General features: G+C 37.9%; 3 protein-coding genes across 8 annotated transcripts in view; 2 read left to right on the top strand and 1 right to left on the bottom strand.

Moving 5' to 3' along the window:
* Positions 1–65: 65 nt before the first annotated feature.
* On the top strand, positions 66–16,529 carry LOC118274521 (serine/threonine-protein kinase Tao). 6 transcript variants are annotated; one of them, XM_050696802.1, is made up of 21 exons: positions 66–301; positions 662–748; positions 1,700–1,929; positions 2,531–2,648; positions 6,118–6,381; positions 6,517–6,639; positions 6,810–7,050; positions 7,342–7,478; positions 7,989–8,083; positions 8,758–9,035; positions 9,166–9,281; positions 9,417–9,587; positions 9,925–10,136; positions 10,329–10,479; positions 10,678–10,790; positions 11,015–11,141; positions 11,257–11,358; positions 11,494–11,628; positions 11,796–11,954; positions 12,034–12,152; positions 12,322–16,529. In XM_050696802.1, exons 3-21 carry the CDS (start codon positions 1,706–1,708, stop codon positions 12,443–12,445), a joined length of 3,009 nt encoding a protein of 1,002 aa, XP_050552759.1. In that variant the 5' UTR covers positions 66–301; positions 662–748; positions 1,700–1,705; the 3' UTR covers positions 12,446–16,529. The 6 variants fall into 6 exon arrangements, with proteins under 6 accessions (XP_050552759.1, XP_035447935.1, XP_035447934.1 ...); XM_035592042.2 differs by having other exon boundaries at positions 8,713–9,035; XM_035592041.2 differs by having other exon boundaries at positions 6,798–7,050; positions 8,713–9,035; positions 9,420–9,587.
* A 63-nt stretch (positions 16,530–16,592) lies between these two features.
* On the bottom strand, positions 16,593–19,694 carry LOC118274524 (protein NipSnap). Its single transcript, XM_035592045.2, has 6 exons — positions 19,545–19,694; positions 19,283–19,465; positions 18,638–18,806; positions 17,826–17,959; positions 17,606–17,739; positions 16,593–17,510 (listed from the first exon to the last, which is right to left on the bottom strand). The coding sequence occupies exons 1-6, from the start codon at positions 19,598–19,600 to the stop codon at positions 17,362–17,364; spliced, it is 825 nt and encodes a 274-aa protein (XP_035447938.1). The 5' UTR covers positions 19,601–19,694; the 3' UTR covers positions 16,593–17,361.
* LOC118274520 (rabankyrin-5) overlaps positions 19,688–23,577 on the top strand; it is a 45,233-nt gene continuing 41,343 nt past the window's right edge. Inside the window, exons 1-5 of the mRNA XM_035592038.2 lie at positions 19,688–20,310; positions 20,417–20,722; positions 20,872–21,052; positions 21,360–21,460; positions 22,450–22,586. Of these exons, the coding sequence (XP_035447931.2) occupies positions 20,307–20,310; positions 20,417–20,722; positions 20,872–21,052; positions 21,360–21,460; positions 22,450–22,586 (729 nt within the window). The 5' untranslated portion in view covers positions 19,688–20,306. The remainder of the gene's footprint in view (positions 20,311–20,416; positions 20,723–20,871; positions 21,053–21,359; positions 21,461–22,449; positions 22,587–23,577) is intronic.

The raw sequence follows: 23,577 nt of genomic DNA, 5'->3' as shown, positions 1-23,577 counted from the left end.
CGACTAAGACCTGTGGTAAAGTAATCGATACAACTAAACTCGATTTTTCAATCGTTCTACATATGTAATATATTTATCTGTATATGTCTATGTATGTCTCAATACGGGAAAGTTGTAAATAATTTTCATTAAATTTTTGACGAAGCTCCTCAATTAGAAGCCTAAGTTAAATAAAAAGTGACCTAATGATTACAAAGTGAGTTCTGAAAGTGATGGGAAACCGTAAATGGTGTGCCTTATGAAACAAAAAACTATCATTGCGCACGATCCCCCAACGCCATTTTGAAGCGAAATTTTGTATGTAAGTGCCAAGTATTTCGCAATATTTTCAATCCTCACCCTTGTTGAGGGGGTGCGTTTGATAATTTTTGATACTAGTGAATGTGAAACACACCTACGAACGTGCCAGTATGTGATCAAGTGCATTGACGGATGGTCAGAGTCAGTGGTTGCATCGAGGTGGGTTGCGGCGCCGTTTATCTGGAGCTCGCATTAATTAAATTATTAGTGGTATATTGAACTGACAAATTGTTAGCTAACGATGTTTTCAGTAGTCATCAAAGTGTGCAACATTTGTGTGATATTCGAACAAAAGTGGTGACAACAGAGTAGTGTATTTCGGCGTGGCGAGTGTTATCGGTGGCGTTTCCGACTGTTGCAGATAGCGGGTGGTGCGGAGGATGGCCCGACCCAACGGGAGCGCTCTCAATAACTGACGGACGCTGCCGGCTTCCAGCTGGCGCAAGCAGTATGTTATATACCTTAATTTTCACCAATATTACATGACAAGATACATAACTTTGACATTGATTTTTCAACAAATCACTTTAGGTCAAAATCCTTTTTTTACTGTTCAATGGGCTAAATGACTGCATACTGTGATATTCATAACAATCTGATATTCCTTTGGATATTCTTAAGTTTTGTGGCACAACAGAGTCATAACAATTAAGTTCTTGACATCTGCACTATGATATAAGTCTTGAAGTCTTGTTAAATTACCTATGTTTTGTATCCTAATAGAGATGGAACTGAATGAGCTAGTAATTATAATTTGTTTAGTATAGAATCACCAATCTGATTTGTAACTGCAATTAGGTAATCCTGCAGCTGTAAGAGAAACAGCAATTAAAACTACCAATTCATGAATCACCATAGAATGTATCTATTAGAACTTTTTAACATCCATTCAAGGATTGAGATTAAGAACAATAACAATATTTTTTTTACACTTTGTTTACTGGTTTATATGTTTAATTGTAACAATAAGCTCTGTTACAAGCTTTTGTAAATTCTATTCATTATCATTACCACAATAGTTTGTGTAAAGTATGACATTTGGATCAATAGCCTTAGAGGTTATGTCATTTGCTTATAAAGATTGTAAATGTCAAACATAATAGTGCTCACAATGAAAAAACTGAACTCATCTCATGAAAACAAACACCTAAGTTAGACAGTATGTTCAATGAGTTGACTTAAATGAAATTTCAAATTACAAATAATGATTTCCATCTTTATAAACCTTGTTAGCTGACATTGGCTTACATTGTACCAATAAACAATATCTATACATTAATAACAAAACAAGTCTTAATATCAAAACTCTTCTTATATTACTCTTCAAAAAAAAAAAATTCTATTTCACAAGAAACAGAAAAAGTATAATTTGTTTGACTTATTACATAAAATGTTGCAGATAAAAATGCCACGACCTGGCAGTCTAAAAGACCCAGACATTGCTGAATTATTCAGTAGACATGATCCGGAGAAGATCTTTGAGGACCTTCGTGAGATCGGTCATGGGTCCTTTGGGGCAGTCTACTATGCTCGCTGCAATCTCACAAAAGAGATTGTGGCAATTAAGAAAATGTCATATGTTGGTAAACAGAGTGAAGAGAAATGGCAGGATATCCTAAAAGAAATTAAGTAAGTAGTTTGTTTTGTTTATATTTGTTATCTGTTTGTCATGGTTTTGATAAGTTTCAACACTGCATTGACTTACCTGAACCAATATAACATTTAACATCTTCACAATATTGTTTTGATTGTAAATTGATGAAAATGTCACAACTGATAATGTAAAATAGGAGATATTGATCAGGTAATAACAATTTACTAAACTCTGAGTCTCATAAAGGCTGGTAATAAAAATAAAGTATAATTTTGGATAGTAGTGTATAAATATACTGTATTGTATACTTAGTACTATTCACATATAGATTGATAATGTTTTTACATGACCTTATTATACATAGATTTTTGTATTTGTAGAATACAAATATGAAAGTCTAAATTGTAAATAAGTAATGTTTATTTTTGTGAGCAGTCATTCATTTAGTAACTTCGTAATAATTTGATTTAAGCTTATTTACCTTGTAGATTTAAATGGTCTATTTAAATATAGGTATACATTGATCTAAACAAATGAATAACAATTAGGGTATGTTGTGGTTGTATATTTAATATTTATTGAGTTAGTACAAAACTTGTAGGACATTTATAAAACAATAATTCTTTCCTGTTTTAGATTCCTCAAACAGCTGGAACATCCAAACACTATAGAGTATAAAGGGTGCTACAAACGAGAACATACAGCATGGCTAGTGATGGAGTATTGTGTTGGTTCCGCATCAGACATCATAGAGGTAATGATTTCTAACTTATTAATGATTATAGTAAGCTATGAAACCTTTTAAGATATGACAAGATGGTATCTTACACTGTTATGTAAAGCTGAAGAGTTTGTTTGTTTGAACATGCTAATCACTGAAACTACTGGTTTGATATGAAAATTTGTTTTTGTGTTGGATAGTCCAGTTATCGAAGAAGGTTGGTTGAATAGGCTATAAAAAAAGTCACGCTACGATCAATAGGAGCCGAGCAGAGCGGGTGGAACCGCGCCCGATTGCCAACCCTTATGCTGAGAGCTATAAAACTTGTAGAACATTAACATTTAATCATACATTTGGCTCTGGTATTTTGATGGTATAGGTAACTCACGCCGTTATCTCAATGGGGTTAGAAGAAACTAATATATTTTTACAATGAACTATGAAAAAGACTATTAAAAAGCATTGTAAAAAAAGTGTAAGGCCTGGTCCACCTGTATTTTCTGCATTTTGTTAATATGTTAGGGGTCACTTTAGTAATAATAGGATGCACATACACAACCTAATTTTGAAATCATAAATTGTACCAATAGTAAAACAATTTACACTCATAAAATGTAAGAAGTATATGTACTTCCAATTAATTAGTTGAGACACTGCAATCATCATTCCAATAAAATGGTACTAGGAAAATGAAGGTTACATAATCAAATAGTCTTCATATTAGACACATGTGACTATTAATTGGAAGAAGTGTTTGTTATTGAACAGACAATTTATTCTTTGTTATGGTTTGATATTCATACAATTAGCAACAAGGTGTACTCAATTACTAAAGTTTATTTTAAGGAACTATGGAATGATATTACCAATAACATAATATTGAGGAAGGTTATGTGATAGGCGTCACATATTATTAGATGTCATGTTTACTACAATGTATAGGAGCATTGGGGATTGCAAGAAATTGAATAATGAGTAGGGACTGTTATTCACAGTATCTATGACATTAGGTCTCCTGTTATTGTGTGTTTAAAAACTATGGACACTAAATAGGCTGTTTTTCGCAGAGATTGGCTTTTAGTTCCTAACAGTAAATGGTCATACGGGTGTCATCTTAGCTGTTTCATAGATAGGAACGTCCTTCTCATCTCATTCACTAGGTTCACATTCGCGATTTACAAAATGATTCCAATGGTATCATTTATTATTTATTCCAGACCAATTACATGTTAATTTTCTCACAGGTTAATTTACAATCTTACTTTTATATTGTCAATATGTATTATTTAATCATTTTAATGTGAAAGAGTAATTAGTAATTCTCCATAACCGCCAATCCCTTACTCACGTTTTCGTTTATAATAATACACAGTAGGATAAATTATCTTTGAAGATAACAGTATCTTGACGAAATGTATACAATTTTGAATGTAGTATTATATGTAAACCAATTGATCCGACACAGTGATTTTGTAATAGGTGTACATTATAATCGCGATGTTTTTACGCCTGTTATTTAATCATCATCATCATATCAGCCTATCGCTGTTCGTTGCTGTTAATGTCTATAGTGATAATTCGTAATATCGAGGAATGAATGCGGGTTTTACAAATAAATAAATTAGTTATTATTAAAAATGCTGAGTTGTTGACCCTCCTAGTTAAGATCTGATATCTTGTAGGAGATTAAAACTGTAGAAAAACGTCAATGATTATGTTAATAACTAGTGTATCGTAAATTACCTAGTATTACCTTACCAAGAATAATAATAAAATTTCATGGAATTCCATTTCACTAAGTACAGTTTATCGTAGCAATGAGGAAAAATGTTGCATTATCGTGACTACAGACTTTAATTACCTTATCCTTGACCTAACGTTACCTTTTAAAAATATTTCATTGTACCGTTTGTAAAGTGGTTGTAGGCGCGCCTGTTAAAGTGAAGTCTTGAATTCGAGCAAAAGGGGCGTACCCGACTAATTACTATAAAATAACTGGTAGCTACATATTTCACTTTTATCTTATCCACGAGGAAATTAAAAACATGATATTATTTTCTATTAAATCAGTTGTTAATCTACTTTTCTTTCTATAATTTATACGGATTTGTCCATGAGGCGAGCTAACATCTTAGAATTTTGATGAGTCAGTCAGCCGAGATACTTGTCTTTATAATAAGTCAGTGACGAAATGTTTACGTATGAGTTAATGACGCGAGACGCAAGTTGTGTTGTGGTCGAACTGTTTCATCACTGTGACGTCACGCACGTCACACTCCCAACGCAGGTCACCCGTAGCGCCATACGTTTTTAAAACAGTGATAAACAGTATATTCCTAGTTATTATAGGATTTGTAGCTTAACTCTTGACGCACATCACTGGATGAAACGTCTTATGGCTGATCTAGGTCCGTCTGAATGCCAAATTCCGTTAATATCCACGTGTATCGGATTGTTCAATAGTTATACGAGAAATACAATAATCGTATCTTCACAAACACATATTTATTACAGTTTTACTAATACTGATATTAAAGTTACTCAATGAATGAAGACCTAATTCTCTCATCAGTCTGTTCAAGCAAAAATTGGTGGTTGCAACAAATGTTTTCTGACACACTCAGTGTTCTTAGAATTTGAATGACTAACTGTATTCATGTGAACAACTTACATACGAAAACTTTTATTCTAACGCTCATTTTGTTGCGTACTATCGCTTATCAGCTTAGGTATTTTAAATCTGCATTTAAAATCACCAATATTTTATCTACGGACGTATATTCAAACATATTGCCGGATTCCTTTTTTGATTTGACGTATATTACTTATCATTCTCAGAAAATAATTTATATTCACTCCGTTTCATAGAATTATCTCTAAATAAGAACTCTTATATGACTAGACAAATAATTCATTCGATTGGATACACTCAGATTCTTTATTTTTGTCAGCTTATGAGAAAATCAAAATCATACTGTAACGTACCTGTAGTATTATCGAATACTAGAAATGTGTCGGGCCGTGTCACTAGCAGAGTAATGCACGTACGCCGCATGCCGACGCGCGCCACATGCTAATTAAATAAATATGATATAATGTCATATTGTTTCCTGTTTTCGTGTTACATAACATAATACAATCTGACTTCCGACATCGTGGATCGTGCCTCACTTGATACTCATTGCTTTCGTGCAGTTGGCCATTGTTTATGGTGGATACATTTCGATATTCATTGTGGAGCATTCTTATGTAACATGACAGCAATAAATCTCTATTTATTCTCAAACACAAAATGAACGCGTCTAGCATTGAACTGATGTTTTACACAACATGAAGTCTGCCACTTGTAACATTTTGTCGTGTACGTACTAGCACTAATTAAGACAAACAATGCATTCTGTAAAGTATACATAATGTTCTCTACCGTTAGTCTAATAAATAACAACAATTACGCACTTAGTAGTTACCTACCGCATTACACAATGTTACGCTTGGTCCCCAGGTGCACAAACGGCCACTACGCGAGGAAGAGATCGCGGCGATCTGCGAAGGAGTAGTGTGTGGTCTATCGTACCTGCACAGCCTGGGTCGCATCCACCGGGACATCAAGGCGGGCAACATATTACTCACTGAGAATGGCACGGTCAAGCTCGCCGACTTCGGCAGCGCCAGCATCAAGTGTCCCGCCAACAGCTTCGTCGGCACTCCGTACTGGATGGCGCCTGAAGTTATACTCGCTATGGACGAAGGACAATATGATGGAAAGGTTGGTTCACTTGATATCTCTCATACTTACCTGTTCTTACAAGTGGCTCGTTGTTGCGGAATGTAATACCTTGTAATATCCATGAATGTTCCGATTCTATTGGAAATGTATAAAATCGTACATAACCACTTTCAGGTGGACGTTTGGTCACTGGGCATCACGTGTATCGAGCTTGCAGAGCGCAAGCCGCCGTACTTCAATATGAACGCTATGTCTGCACTCTACCACATCGCACAGAATGATTCCCCCACCTTACAGGTAACTATAGTTTAGTCATTAATAAATATAATAAATATAAAAAAAAATTAAACTTTATTATATTAATTACAATCTTTTTCATGCACACAAACTGGAAATTTATTTTGCGTACACTGTTTTTATTTGATTTCTAAAGCTAATATTTATATACAAAAAAGTACGTATTACAGGCGCCGGAATGGACGGATACGTTCCGGTACTTCGTGGAGGCGTGCCTGCAGAAGAACCCCGCGGACCGGCCGTCGTCCACCAAGCTGCTGTCGCATCCGTTCATCACGCGGCCGCGCTCACCCAACGTGCTGGTGGACCTCATCCAGCGGACCAAGGCCGCCGTGCGAGACCTCGACAATCTCAACTACAGGAAGATGAAGAAGATACTGATGGTCGACGCCGATAACGAGAGTGCTATAGGTACGTACCGATACCTTATCTCTCATACATATTTAGAAACACTTGACCGACTTTAGTGTCGCGTATTTGACCTTTTTATCGTTCACAAAAGATTGACACTTGTTACATATCTCGTGTTTAATGTTTTCGTATTGTTTCAAATGCGTAATATTACTTTTTTTTATGTTATCTTGTTTGTGCCATAGGGAAAGATAATGTCTCGAAACATATACTCGTAACAGTAAATGAAAACCGTCTGATCCAAACGGAATACCAAGTCTCAGAAGTAATGTTTGTGTTGTCTGTGTGCAGGGGACAGCGAGGAGACGGCGGAGGAGCGGTCAGGCGGCGACAGCTCGAAGTCGAACTCGGCCACGTCGGAGCACAGCGCGGCCGGCGCCTCCAGCCAGAGCTCGTCCTCCGGCAGTCTGCGCCGCCGCCCGCACGCGGTCAGTACGCTACATGCGACATTTATACAACGCTTTTATTACACCTGTAATGGCCTATCACCTATCTCCCGAATACTGAAATTCTACTCAATATTAAGTTGTACTTAAATATCGTGCTATCTCTATCATTTTATAAAGAATTGATAAGGACAGAACCAGTTTTGAGAGCGTCTTAAAATTGAGTAGCGTTTGAGTATTCGGACTTTGCTACACAATCTAGGAGTCTGAATTAGATACCCTACTAATTGTTGTATCATCATGAAACTTGGCATTTGTATGTAGATTAGATGACTATACAACATTACCGTGCCATTGACCAGCTCTGCTGGAATTAGAAGGTGGTTCATAGCACCTTGGACTGTCTGTTGGGAAACATATCGAGTTTGGGCTCTCTTCTTTAGTCCATTTCTTATAATAATGAAGTCATAGGATCGAAAGCATTAGAGTGATTATAGCTTTCAAAAATAATAATATTGTAATAGTAACAATACTGTATGTTTGTGTTAGCAGCAGGTGAACGCGAACCACCACGGCCAGGCGGCGGCGCCGGCGCAGTACAGCCATCTCAACCACCAACACTCCGCGCACTCCGCCGTGCCCGCCAGGTACACTATCATTCTGTTCACTTAAACTATGTCAATCAATAAGGAAATCAACATTACTATGCATTTACAAACTAAGTCAGCTGTTGATATTTATAGAAGAAATCTTCTTCTACTAAATTCTGCAACTGTTTTTTTTTTCACAATTTCTGCGTGTTGACAAGATGATAATATATCATAAGATTGTATATAAATATGATTATAAGTAGTATTATTGTTGCATCCAATCTGTGAAACAATGTAATGCATGCATAAAGTACAGTTCAGCTTGTATCTGTTGTAGTCAATGTTGTATGTCGTAGTTATCTTGTATGTAGTTTGCTTTAGTTTTATTCAATGGTGCAGTAGTATAAATGTAGTATATTAGCATGGCAACTTGTCTTCACTGTAGAATGTAGTCTGTATGTACATAGAAATACAGTATAAAGATTTATAGAGCTGGTCATTGCATGTTGATGTTGTTGACAAAGATGTCAACATATTTAGATGAAGGACAACAGTTTGAGTATACATATTTGAAGGCTAGCTGCATGAATGTTTAGACTGAGGGATCAAGACTTAGTAGTAAGCACGTACACGTAGAGCTTCCGTATGCACGTCCCGCACTAGATAGAGCCGCACTTGCGTTTCAGAGCACGCAAGAGCTGGCTTTTCTCATGTTGCTGTTTCGTACGCAGAGAGAGCGAGAGCCCTCTAGCGGGGGCCCACGACGACTACGTCAACAAGGACGCACTCAGGGACTACGCCAACCGCGACTCGCTGTGTGACGACTACGGCGATGACTACGCCAACCGCGACGCCATCCGCGAGGCGCGCGACCGCGACCGGGAACGGGAGCGGGAGCGCGACCGCGAGCGGGAGCGGCCGCCCAGCGACTACCGCGAGTACGTCAACGCGCCCGCCTGGCACGACGCAGACGACAACCGCAACACGCAGCGCAGGCAGACCGCGCGCAGTACGTACCACCTACTTACTACTTTATTAGCCATGCCGCACGTCAAGTAAACGTTGTTATGGCGATCATTTACTATTCATTCCAACGCCTCCAAGAAAAATCGCTTTAATTTTACCGTCTTCTCTCACAGGTATAAGCAACAATGTGTCGGCGGCCATGTCGTTGGTGTCAGAACACGGTGCCAACAACTTTGCCACGATACGAACCACCAGCATTGTCACCAAACAGCAGAAAGAGCACAACCAGGTAGACATTTAATACACAGTACACATTTGTATATTATAGAATATTGAGTTAACATCATGTGGAGAGGATGAGAAAAGATATGTTAATGTATTAGTATGTGTAAGAGGATGGATAAGCAGGAGTCCTTGGTTCCAGGAGATGCACGAGCAGATGTCGGGCTACAAGCGCATGCGGCGCGAGCACCAGGCGGCGCTGGTGAAGCTGGAGGAGCGCTGCAAGGCCGACGTGGACGCGCACAAGGCGCAGCTCGACCGCGAGTACGAGGCGCTGCTGCAGCAACTGTCGCGCGACCTCGAGCGCCTGCAGGTACGTACTGGCTTATGTTACTAGCCTCTAGCAGACTCAATATCCGATAAGGCCCCGGTCCCACTTGTCTGTTGCGCTGCATTGCCTCGCGACGACGCAACGGATAAATGGAGCATGTACGACGTTGTGACGACGCAATTATTGCGTGTTATTATGATTGAAAATTACTAGAAATCTATCTTGTACAGTTATTTATGATTAATTATACTAAGCCTTCTGTGGAATCAAGCCTAAAATTACTTAACCAATATTACTTGAAGCAGACTAACAATGTCCCCATGATTGTACTTCCATATTTGTTTACAATATGTATAATAAAATGTATATTTCCTTTCAGACCAAGCACTTGCAAGAGTTGGAACGCAAGCAGAAACAGAATGCTGCAGCCGAGAAGAAGTTAATAAAGGACATTACAGCGAGACAGGAACAGGACAGGAAGGCGTTCGAGACGCAACGCAAGCGCGAGTACAAGGCCAACAAGGAGCGGTGGAAAAAGGAACTCAGTATGGACGACGCCACGCCGAAGCGACAGCGGGATGCTACGCTACAGTATGTACCTTTTTTTTCTATTGAATTGATTGACTGACGATTTTACCTTCGTAGGTCAAAAGAGTCCAAGTTTATATCGGTGTTTCAAACTAGTCAAATCCTTATTTTTACCCAAAAAAAGCTCCACTTTAATGTTTACAAATGATAGACTGCCAAGCAGTATGGTTTAACCACAATGCGTGTGTTGTCCAGGTCTCAGAAGGACAACCTGAAGCAGGCGGAGGCGGCGGAGGAGATGCGACTGGTGCGGTCCCAGCGCGAGTACCTCGAGCTCGAGCTGCGCAGGTTCCGCCGCCGCCGCATGCTCGCGCTGCATCACAAGGAGCAGGAGCTGCTGCGGGAGGTACTGTATTGTGTCCACCTTACTCAGCCTTACAACTAAGTATATTAGTAACGAAACAGACGCTGGGCCACCCACCACCACCAAAAACATTGTATACAACTATTTCTAAAGTGGCGCATAATAATTTATGCTCCTGACGTATGAATATCTCTTCGGTATTACGCCACTGTATTCGACTATAATTTGAACGATTTGCAGGAGCTGAACAAGCGACAGAACCAGCTGGAGCAGGCGCACGCAATGCTACTACGTCACCACGAGAAGACGCAGGAACTGGAGTACAGGCAACAGAAAGGAGTACACGCGTTAAGGTAGGTCTCACCGAGTCATGTTATTGCGGAAATATGTAATTTGTTACATGTTTATTATTACTTGCTATTACTTGTATGAGAAATATTAAATTAGTGCGTTCAAACAAACAAACAATCAAACAAACTCTTCAGCTTTATAATATTAGTATAGATTATTATTTAATGTAAGTCAACTTTAAAAGGTGTACTTGTACTGGTATAATATGGTTGTATGGTTAATGCAGGGAGGAGCAGTTATCGAACCAGCACGGCACGGAGCTGGCCAACCAGCGCGACTACATGCAGCGCGCCGAGCACGAGCTGCGCAAGAAGCACGCGCTGCAGCTTAAACAACAACCCAAGAGCCTCAAGGTAAGCCCTGTACTCATGTATTTATGAAACACTTTATTGTACAAGCCTTATATCTTTAGGACTAGAACAAGTTGTACTTACTGTTCGAACTAACAATTTGTAATTTTGTTTGCAGCAAAAAGAAATGCAAATCCGCAAGCAGTTCCGTGAAACGTGCAAGATACAGACTCGTCAGTACAAGGCGCTCAAAGCGCAGATACTGCAGATGACTGCTAAGGTAACTATACCATTTCAGTAAATGTTGCCAATACTTGAAATATTGCACAATCTGTGCTCATAGTTTTTTAAAGTTGTTACATGTGATGCTCTAATTTTGTAATATTATGAAGTAACAAGTTTGTGTGCATTGTAGGAGCATCAGAAGGAAGTGATAAAAACGTTGAAGGACGAGAAGCGTCGCAAGTTGGTGCTGTTGGGCGAGCAATACGACCAGAGCATCACTGAGATGTTGCAGAAGCAGACCGTCAGGCTAGACGAGAGTCAGATGGTTAGTAACATATTTTATGTTAACTTGTTGTATACTATGAATGCTGTTTATTCCACCCTTGTAATTTGGGGGGGGGGGGGGGGATAAATGTGTGTGTTGTTTCTAATTTAAGGGAGACTTCCTTTCTTGTTTATTGACGAAAAATCGTTGTTTGTCTGTGTTTGTAGATGGAGTGCCAGCAGCTGAAGATGCAGTTGGAGCACGAGCTGGACATGCTCACTGCCTACCAGAGCAAGAGCAAGATGCAGGCCGAGGCACAACGCAACCGGGAGCGGCGCGAGCTAGAGGAACGGGTCGCCGTCAGACGCGCGCTGCTCGAACAGAAGGTACGGACCATACAAGGCCTAGCCAGCTGTTGCCGCGTGGCGAGTGTCCCCGAACTGACGGTGGCGGTGTTGTCCCCAGATGGAGTCGGAGTGCGCGCAGTTCGTGGCGGAGCGCGCCGAGCGCACGCGCCTGCTGCACGAGCGCCACGAGAGGGAGCTCGAGCACTTCGACAACGAGAGCGCACGGCTCGGCTTCAGGTACTGTCGCTATACCTTCTTTTGTATTCTTTAAACTCAATTAAAACATTTAGTATTTTCACGAAAGATCTTCGATCTTTCGGCAGTAGTTGTCGCTATATTTATTGGTACTGTAAAATGCTCTATATATGATATACTCTCAAGATTAATAATTGTTGATGGCCTGCAGTGCGATGGCGATCGCGGAAGGCAGCCGGGAGGGCTACGGCGAGGAGGAGCAGTCTCTGTCGGGCTCCATGTTGTCGCTGGCACACAGCAACTCGTCCGCCAGCTTCGCGGCCGGCTCGCTGTAGTGGCGCCGGCCCCGACCCGCGGCCGAGCCGAGCCTGCCGTTATCGCCTAATGCTGTTGCCAAACTACTCGCTTATACACGTTACGTGTACGCTTTACTAGATCATGCTTGTCGTATTCGTGATGGAAAAGTTGATTGTAATGACGCTCGGCACGCGATTCCTTCACCGTTCATCTTTGTGAGTCGAGCCACTGTGATAAGGCCGATCACTCTATGACATGATGTAGGAATCGTATTCCAACGGCGTCGTCGGTACAACGTACACTGCTGTATGACCACAGAAATATAGAAAAGGATCGAAACGTGAAAAATATTAACATCGTTTTCGCCAGTGGCGTATACACAAATACTATAATGTTTGTGTGAAGTAACAAATATTCTTGATCTGATTAACAATTACTTTATGCTGAAAAACCTTAGGTTTTATTTTGACTCGATATCTGTAGAATAAATGTTTGCTCAAAAATAGGGCGCCCCTGCCCTGACAATGTAATATTTCTATCCTTTTTTATATTTTTTGGTAATGACGTCTGCCAAATTAGTGGACCCGGGTGTAAGTATTGTAGATGGATGATTCACCGAGGATGTTGAAGTGTCACACGCTCATAGCGCTCTCTAGTATTCAGAGCGGTTACATACAATCGATTGTTGTTATTATCGTTAGCAATGTTCACGGGCTACCTCATTAGACTTGTTACGAAAATTATATGTGTTGATTGATTGAATCGTGTGAGTACATTGTGGTCCGCAGAAGTATTATTTCCGAGTATGGGCACGATACAATGTTTTGGCACCAGCATTAGAACTCCACGACCCATTCTTATTACTGAGACTGTCTGCCCTCCCGCGGTGTGTAAATTCATGTTATTTGGCAACATGTTATTATTAAAAATACTGTTGGACACTGATATTAGCCTAATTTTTATGTATTTTTGTTACGTCTTCCAAAGCGAAAGTGTAGCCGTTTCTCTAGCGGCTCGGGAGGGCATTTCCTATTTTATTACACTATTAAGTTTATTGCACTCCATATTTAATTAATTATCTCTTAGCTACAGTCGAGTCGAGAGTTATTGGAGAGTGGCAACCCGCAGTAGCGGCTGTTGCTAGTGTGGTCAATATTGCGCGTTGCGAGGAGCCATAAACATTATTCTCGACCCACTTGTTAATGCATTACCGTGTTTCTGGTGTTTTGACAAATTATGTGAACTGAACACATCTACACTTGTACATACATAACATTATGTAGGTTTCAGTTATATTTTAGTTAGATGGATCAATGTAGAAGTGAATAATAATTTATTGTATATCTTTATGTACCGCATCCTTATTTTAAAATAAAATTTATTTTGAAATCCTAGATGTTTCAGCCATCCATTGAAAAATGTGCCTAATTCTGCCTAAACGATTTATCAAAATATCGGAAACAGTAAAGTTGTAATTGTAACAAAAAGAGGTTATACGCAAGTCTGCCTGTATATGTCTGAGGTTATTTAAATGATGCATCGATGTGAGAATGAGACGCTTCTTTTCTATTAGATTTACTCACGGTACGACACTGTTCCGTTGGCTTGCCAGCCCTCACGGCCCTAGAACTTTAACGAAACATTAGTTGTAACGGAGAACTCGAGTAAACGTACGCTGTCAAAGTACTCTCACTACACTTACGCTACTACATTGTTGTCACACGATAATTAAAATTAACACTTAAATCTAAAACTTAATTTATTCGCGTCTGATATTCGATCTCTTAGACATAAGAAATTTTTATCATCTCTAGAATATTATTAGACCGTCCATCGTTGAACCGCAGCACATGTACAACAACGGAACAGTGTCCAGTAGAGGGCATGATTATATTTAAAAATGTAGTATTCCTGATCCAATCTTGTATAAATAAATATGTAGTTTATCGTAAGTTTCCACAGTGGTTCTAGCTGATTTTTCATCTTGATGCTCTGATGAAACAAGATTGAAAAATGTCACAAGTGATTACCACGAGCACGTCAAATGCTAAGTTAAGGTAAACTTTGTAGTGCATCCCAGGAATGTTGGTCCTCAAAGTGTATGCTTAAGATGTTTGACAAAAGGCATTAATTAGATGAAGTAGTCAGAGACGAGGCACCGAGCCGCGACCACCCCGCCCCACCTCACTGTTCACAGAGGATCTTATTATTTACAACATTAGATAGACAAAATTCTAATATTCATATCATTAGTTTTTACTTTAGGAACCATTTTTGCATATGTTATATTAATGTAAGTTGAATTTTTTGAAGAGCGGACTGACGGTATTTGTTTATTGGCCTAGTATTGAGTTTATTAAATGTTTAAAAAGGTTTTTTAACGAAGTCGTATATTATTATGCTTATTTTAGATCATTTTTAGATTTTAAAAGGATTGTAACACGCTTTACTAAATCATAATAACAATGTGCAGGTGCCACTGCCGGTTCGTTGTGTAAATATAAAGTGTATGTATTATTGTGAATATGTAGCGAGCACACGATTTGCCTTACGGGCGGAGGGGCGCGCCGGGCTCGGCGTTATGTATATAAAGAACAATAATTTAAATATTATAAATAATTTGTTACTTTTGTAAGGTGCGAGTGCGGTTTTGTGTACATTGGAAGTGCGACGCGGCGGCCCCCTGCGGGGCCAGACTATGTGCTATTTTCTTTATTTAGTGTCCTAATACCCTATCGTATTGTGTACTAAGCTTACCAGTCAAATATGTATAGCAAATGTATTATTTAATTTAAAATGGATTATAGTCATAAATACCCAAATTTAGTTAATACTATTTTTAAAGTATTTTTTATTATTTTTATTAATATTTTTCCTAAAGCATCACATGATGTGATCGTATTATTTGAGTTTGTTGGAAGATTCCTGACGGATTTCAAGTATCGCAGCCTAAGTCGATTAGGTATTAAAAATATTTACAAAACATTTGACAAAATTTAGCTATTTTATGTGAAGATATTTACACAATGCCATTTATCCGAATCATATAATATATAAAAGTTGCTTCGATTTCCTAGATAATGCAAGTTGTGGTAAATGGCTTTGTGGAATAGATTTCACCAATTACTAGATTCCAGATTATCCCCCTCCTAAACTGACCAAATATAAGACAATAATCTCTAGACACAGCCTAACTTGAGTTGTCACCCTGTCTCTGTACATATATGTAAAATGCGAGCGCGCGAAGTGGACCTAACCGTTGGAAGTACTAAGTGCTGTTATGTATATAATATTGATTCGGTAAACAAATCTATAAACTCTGTAAACTTCGCCTCACTGTAATGTACCTGCTAACAGTTATCTTGATACGAAACTACGCCTATCTTGGCGTGCGTTAACGAGCCATCGTTAACACAATTTTCGTATTGAATACAATTTTCGACAAAATGGCGAGCGGTATTCCGCTGCGTTACGTCCACTCTTCGATCTCATCAGTTTTGTAGCTAAAGCTCGAACCGAAGCACTAAGGAATTGAACTGTAAGCTGTAACTTCGCTTGCGTGCCACAGATGATCGGTACTTAAAGTTAGGCGCGTAGTATTTTGCTCGCTGTCTTAGTCCTCAGCCCGACTGTCGGCGGATTCTACCGCCGGCCACGCGGCACGAGTGTAGGGCGTAGGCGCGTCGTTTTCCTATTCCAACCTCCCACCACTTAGCTGTTCTAGAGTTAGATGTTATCAGTTATCTGTCACCTTTCAACGGTCACGATCTACAGATTAATTATTATGAGATAGAAGTACCAAACTCGTAGTTAGCGGTCACGTATTTTGTAAATTGTAACTATACAATTTTTATATTTTACCATTGTATAGTCTTTTATCACAGATAGGTAGTTAGCAATATTGTGACCGATGTGACAAGGTGCGCACGCGCGGCCGCCGGTTATTGATTATAGTTTGCGATTGTTTGCGGCTCGCTCGGTGCACCGTTGTTTTCTTTTATTTTTTGTTACATAATATTTAACAATGAATTTCTAGATTCTAACTATTATCACTAATAATACTGTAATATAATCTGGTTCATGAAAAATCAAACCGAAATAAATTAAATGGAAAGAAAATCACCATCTTGTATTATTGAAAACACCCCCATATCATCTCCTAAACACCCAAATAAAAGTTAGTAAAACTGTCTAAAAATCTATTTCTGAACTAACATAAAATGTGAAACAAAAACAAGGATATACAATAACAATACCAAAGTACATTATTTCAGATGATTATCTTGAATTAAGCCTTAAAATTGATCTTAAACATAAATATTACGGTTTCGTTTTTCATAAATGCTATCAAAAATAAGAAAAAATAAATCTAGTCTCTGTACTACTGTAACTAGTGCCGCGATTCCCTCGTATAGTGTTGTAGTTACTGGATAATATAACACATAGCTTAACGTATAATAAGTATAGAAAATGTTGTGCTACTATTGCAGACCAGTGCATACTAGTCTCAACACAATAAATAACAGATGATGATATCTGTCTTTTACCAATATCAACATTATAAGTTTAATTTGTAGTTGAAAATGATATAATTTTATTTAGTTTTTGATGTTAAATATACACATATCATCTATTCACATAAAATTGATCAATATTTCATATTACTTTCACTAAATTCAATCATCATCTACAAAGCTTTTCGTTTAAATCTTACAACAAATATAACGTCGTAATGAAGCATATCTGGTCATAATCTGATACTTATGAATATAATTTATGCATTCATTATTTTTTAAACATTATCATTAAAAACATCTAGCGTTTTAAAATAGGGCATTGTTTACGATTGGATAGTGACCCTCGAATTCTTTAGAAAAATATTTTTAGATAAAGGCAGTTGTTTCTAGAGGATTGTAAATGCGGTCGTCGAAGGCAGTTCGCAAAGTGTAGTGGTTTACTGCGTGGGGGAGAACTGTGTGGGCTCGAGGATACGGCAGTGCATCTCGCGGATGAGTGGCACTGTGTAGGCCACGCACTCGTCCCAGCCAGGGTTGCGCCACGTGCTCTCACGTGTCTCACGACGAGCCTGAAGGTCTTTGTAGCCTGCAAAGCACAATATTCAAGTTTCAGTTTTTCTGACCTATAAACCCCTACATCTCCCTTCCTAGCTGTTATTGCTTGAATGAAATTAAACTTACACCAAATGTGATGAACGTTGTAAAGTCGTCCAATTTGCGAGAAGTATCCAGCAAAAGCTTCGTTCTGTGAGCGACGGTAAGTGAGACCGCGAGCCCAGTTGTTGCCCCACTCGATCATAGTGCCCGGCTTCAGACTGAAGTATCACAAATTAAGATATTGTACATTAAACATTTTTACTTGAATCAAAACTCATAAACTTGAAACACATTTCAGACAAACCTGTAGGAACGAATCTCATAAATGTTGCTGGGCGCGCGAGGTTCTCCATTGGGCCAAAAGCTGAATGCCAGCAAGTATTGCAAGTGTCGGGATCTCACTAAGCTACCGCGCTCCTTTTCTAGTGCAGCATAATCCTGCATAAAACAGAAAAGAAATCTGTTCAAAACACTTTCCCAACTTTTCAGCAAGGGGTGTGAAAATACACTTTGGAAAACTCTGGAAATAGCACAAACAGCAGTAACATAAAGTTTGTAAATAAGAAGGTGCATGTTGGCAATGTGTCAAACACCTACCTAGTCAAAAGAATGTTTTGTGGAATAAAACTTTCTAAGAATTAAAATATACATTTCTGCATAAATAACTAACTAACAAATAACACTCCTAGCTGGTTTTATTAAAGAACCAGTCATAATTTTAATTTTTGGATGACTAAATACTGTCCAATCAGTAAAACTTTCACTCTCATTTGCTTCAGAGTGGGACTCACATAGATATGTTCTCCTAAAAGCTCTCTTATTAATATCCTTTTGATATTATGTATTAGGTATAGTTGAAGTCTGACATGCTGCTATGTGTAAGTTGCTATAAAACATTGATGGGGATATTATTAATAGGCACTACCAAAATGTTATAATAAAAATATGTTTTGTGGTCAGTGCCTGTCCTTTTCTACAGAATTTCTTCTTCAACTATAATAAACATTATGTTCAGTCACTATAAATTATTTTCATACCTTATCAATTTTTTATCAATATTTTTTTGTTACCAGAAGTAGATATAGTAAATATTTTACCATCAAAATAATATCTTACAGCATTTTCTTTGAACATGATCTTTGCTTTGTCAATCTTCTCGAATCCTCCAACATATCTCCAGAGGTGCAAAGCCTGGTCCATGTCCCCCACGGACACTGTCCATGATCCCACCAACTCGCATCCAAGTTCCGCTTTTTGTGAATGGACAAACTCCACTGAAGTTTTGCTAAAATAAACCAAGTTAATAATTATTTTTTACATGTTTTCATTAACTGCTACCCAACAGTTTTGCTGTACTGTAATAGATTTAATTCAATATTAATTAATTAGTGTCATGCTGTAATTTAAATTTGACTGTTTTTTTTTCTACAACTGTTTATAACTGTCATCTTAGTAACAATTTGAATTAGGCTGAAAACATAGAAATCAGCTGTTAATTAATTCAGGAGCTCTTAACTATTACAGAATTATCTTAGAAACAAGAGTGTACTTCTACATTGTTTCTGATGTAATGGGGTCAAGGTTTTATTTAGATAACATTAATTATTATTTATGTAGGAACTCTAATGACTTGTCAACTTGCAGCATTCTATTTACAGAATGTTGCATAATACTAATAACTTGCTCACTAGTTTACATACTAGTGTACATGCATCTAGTTTCAGTACTTATGTAAGAAATTATTATTATGCAAACTCATACTAATTTTGCAAGTATTTGTCCATCGAGTCGGGTCTTATGTTATGTGTGTGGAGTGCATAAATTATCTCCTTGTCACTAAGCATCCGACTGTGGGACTCCTTCGTCGGCTCTATCCTCCGCACCAGCAGCTTCGAAAACCATCCATCGTCGGCGTTCGCTAATCGTGCACTTGTTGAAATCAACCTACAAAAATAACTTCCATTTACGCAAAAGTTCCAAATTTAAAACCGGACACTGTACAAAACAACAATACGAAAAGTACCTCGTATTCTTCGGGATAGTTGTACTTAAAGTTAACACTCTATTTAGAGAATTCATTTTGAGAACAATATACGTCGAAACAAGATTCTAAACTACTAAATAATAAGTTGATAAAAAGTAATTCTTGTTATCAACAATTGACAAAATCACTTGAAGGTTATCTTGAAAATAGATTTTGCATACGTAGTGACACCTATCATGAGTGACCGAAACTACCTAGACAATATTTTGTCAAAGTCAGCCAATCAACTCGTAACCACTTTCTTTGTAAATATTGTTGTGATCTCATTGATAATTTTGATTTTTTGTTTCTGTTTAACAAGAGGAATTTGAATATAGCTATTTCACTCGTATGCTATATCTTTATCAGTGACTGGACCATTGCTGTAACTGTCAAAATATTGAGACAGATTCTTTATACGCAGCATTTTTAACAGCAAGTGACTTTAAAATGACAATAACTTGTAATTCTAACTAAATGTTACCTGTGGTAAATATACTTTCATATTTAAATGAATACATCGCAGTATATTCTTAAATCTTTGAAGCAAAATAATGTCTATAAATTCGTAAAAATCTAGATAAAATTGTTCTAGACAAGATACGGTTTTGTAAAACGTAACATCATGTTTATTGACTGATGGCCGACAATTTGCTGACAAATTGTCATTTCTTTTTAATGAATAAATATTTTTTTTACTCAGACTGAGGAGTGAATTCAAGGCTTTTTTAAGGTTCTGCATCTCTCATAAAAAACCTCGTCATGGGTGAGTAGTCTGTCTAAATTGAATATTTTTTGCGTTCAAAACTTGTTTGTAATAGTGGGCGGTGTTGTCTTGTCGGTGCGTCTTGTGACTATGTCGGTCTGTGTAGCTTCGAGCGAGGTGACGAAGCTTCAGCAGCACCTGGCGCTGCTGAAGGAAGAGTATGGGAAGCTGCAGAGCCACTGCGCTGAGGTGGAGCGCAAGTACACGCTGGCTGCTGCGTCGGCCGGTGACCTGAGCGAGACTAGCTTTGTGGCGCGCCTGCTGATGACAGTGGCTACTTTGTACGGCAGGGAGACATACTCTGACATTACTATCAAGCTGCAGAGCAAGTCCATGCCTGGCCATAAGTTCGTATTGAATGCACGCTCCGATGACTGGAACGAGGAAGCCCTTAAAGATCTAGAAGAATTAGGTAAGGTTTATTGTTGTTATTACAAATTAATCGACCATTAATAGCGCAAAACGATGTTATAATCATTTAACTAAATTGTTAAGTTAATGAGTTATTAATTTCTTTCTCCACTGATGGAATTAAAAACAAGATTGGCTTTTATTTTTCAGATTGGACTACCCTCCCCGATGAGATAGGTGCTGCTCTTCTTAAATGGTTATATACTGATGTGGTGGACTTGTCCCGGGGAGATTCCTTTGCCCTTCAATTAATGAAATCTGCAGCGAGCTTCAAGCTCCATGGTTTAGTTGGAAAGTGTGAACAAGCCCTTATAGCAACAGTCGGAGTGAGGTATGTATCACATTTTTAGAGAGCACATACTTAATGTAATGTAACATCCACAGTTTTAGCAAATGAACAAAAGCACTGATAAGGCAAGGGGATTTTGTGAGTTATCAATCACTTTGTATTTTTATACCAATGTAGGACTAAAACCTTATTACTCACCGCATTGAATTATTATTGTTTAATGACAGTTACTTATTCAACTTTTAATATAATGACTCATAATTAAAAATCTGGATGCAATTGTAAACCTCATATAAAAAATGGTTTAAATACATAAAAAAATTAACCATGCATTTTATATTGTTTTCAGATCCTGTGTAAAGTTCTATTCAGCCGCTGATGAGATTGGCGCATCAGCTCTGAAAGAGCACTGCTCCGGACTTATATCTGCTCATTGGGATGATCTCACAGGTACACTCATGTACACTTATACTGACCATGTGTAATTGTATAAACACAGACTAGACCTCTGTACAGGAAGTAAACAAAGTAACATCGCTTTTTATCCCTTAAGATGTAGGCAGAGGTGCATAATCCACACTTACTTTTTACCGTAAGTAAACAGAATCATTTCAAACAATTTTTGATTGGAGCTGCAATTGTAATTGTTTCTTCAGTTTCTACCACAAACTTATTCCTATGATTAAAATACCCTGTCATGGTAGACTGGAATTGGCCAGGGAGACAAGCAAGCCTTGCTATTGTAGTTTGCAACACTGTGTTAAACACAAGTAATTTAATTAGTAGGTCATTGCAATTGCCACAGTTGTGCAGAATGTACTTCAATGCAAGATATGTTATTCGATGTGTATTCAATACAATGCTGTATGTTGTGGTATACTTGCTATAAGTGACACTTTCTCGATCGAATCTTGTTAATATCCTTGTGCTCAGCGGTTCGGTTCATTTTTGTTTTTTGTTATTAATACAATGTCGAGGAAACTGCTTCAATTTATTGGCCTTGTTACACGATAACTACTTAACTTCCGTTTTTTGATGTAACACCGAGTTGTAGGTATTTACTAAGCAAGATTTATTTTCGTAATTTCGGTAATAACTCAGTCAGTCTGAATTCGAATACTATGTAGCAATACGCTAGCACCTTTCGTTTATAACATAATGTAATTCGATTAATCACCCATTAGGCGCAAAATTAGTACTTGAAAATTGTTTCCTTTTGCAGTATATTTTTTTTATGTCTCCCCACCCTAGTACTACTATATTCCGTGCGGAGATCGAATCAGCGACATGTTGCACAGCGGCCACTGTACCAAAATTAAGAAAATAAATTAGTTTATTTCAGTATCTTATACATGCACCATAATTTATCGAATGTAGGGGTTTCGTTTAAGCTATTAGTATAAGTAATAGAATCTTTATATTATTAATTAATATTGTAGGTGAGGACTTCGCGCACATGTCGTCGGCACTCCTGTACAGGATGCTGAAGAGTAAGACCTCACAGCCGCTGCACGGCGCTGTGCGTCTGCTGCGGGAGGACGTCGTCTTCCTCTGCCTCGTCGAGAACCACGCCAACGTGAGTATACGCATGCTTTTATAATAAAGCTTCAATCAATGAAATTGCCGCTTATACCGCGAACCTACGGTGATACATGATCATTTTACAGGCAAGTACAAGTTGATAGATATATTTCGCGTATCGCTTCCGTTCAGTATATTTTTCTATTCGTCGGTTATTTCAAACGAATGTTTACATTAATCGCTAGGAGATTCTAAGTTTGCCAAATTTTAAACTAAATACGTGTTCTGTAAGTCGTGTTTCGGAAGTTTGCGAAATATTATATATTTTATAATTTGTGTAACTCTTTCAAGTAATGCCCAAATCTGGGTTATGGTAGTGCCCAAATCTGGGTTATGGTAATGCCCAAATCTGGGTTATGGTAATGCCCATACCAAAATAACAGAACAACATACCATAAGCGTTGTCTAGTTAGTAATTTTTTTATTTAATTTTTTTTTTGTAGTCACATAGGAGTGTTACAATTTGTCCAGACACCAATCGATATTTTTTTTTTAACACTGTAGCTATTTGTGAAAACTTGTTAATGGCCTTCAAGTGTAATATTATGTCTCTCTATTGTTTCTTCTAGCTGTAAGTTTTCCGAAAATGTTAAAATAAAATAAAATAAAATAAAAATAACAAAATAACATACTACTGAGTAGTATGTTATTTTGGTGAAACTGTACAACCTGTATATGATAGTTTAGGCACATACTATTCCTGTTTAGTTTCATAGCGTCGATACATTGCTACATAGCTATGTAAAGGTATTATTTAGCTTTGCAGATGTAACTTTTAGGTATTACAAGTTAAAATTATACAATTTCACAATCTTATACCCATAACAGCACAAAATCTATCTAATAAACAAGTATATCTTGCTTAGTTAGAACTGCCAACTGGTTCAATCGGTTATCTAATCCGAGTTGACGTCGGACTACTTTCAACTTTTGATAAAATGCGATTATGCTAAACGATTAGATTTTGATATCGTCCAGGTAGCTGA

The sequence above is a fragment of the Spodoptera frugiperda genome, chromosome 11 (assembly GCF_023101765.2).
Source record: "Spodoptera frugiperda isolate SF20-4 chromosome 11, AGI-APGP_CSIRO_Sfru_2.0, whole genome shotgun sequence".
NCBI lineage: Eukaryota > Metazoa > Arthropoda > Insecta > Lepidoptera > Noctuidae > Spodoptera > Spodoptera frugiperda.
Note: the sequence above shows the minus strand (reverse complement) of the source record. Positions and strands in the feature narration are given on the sequence as shown.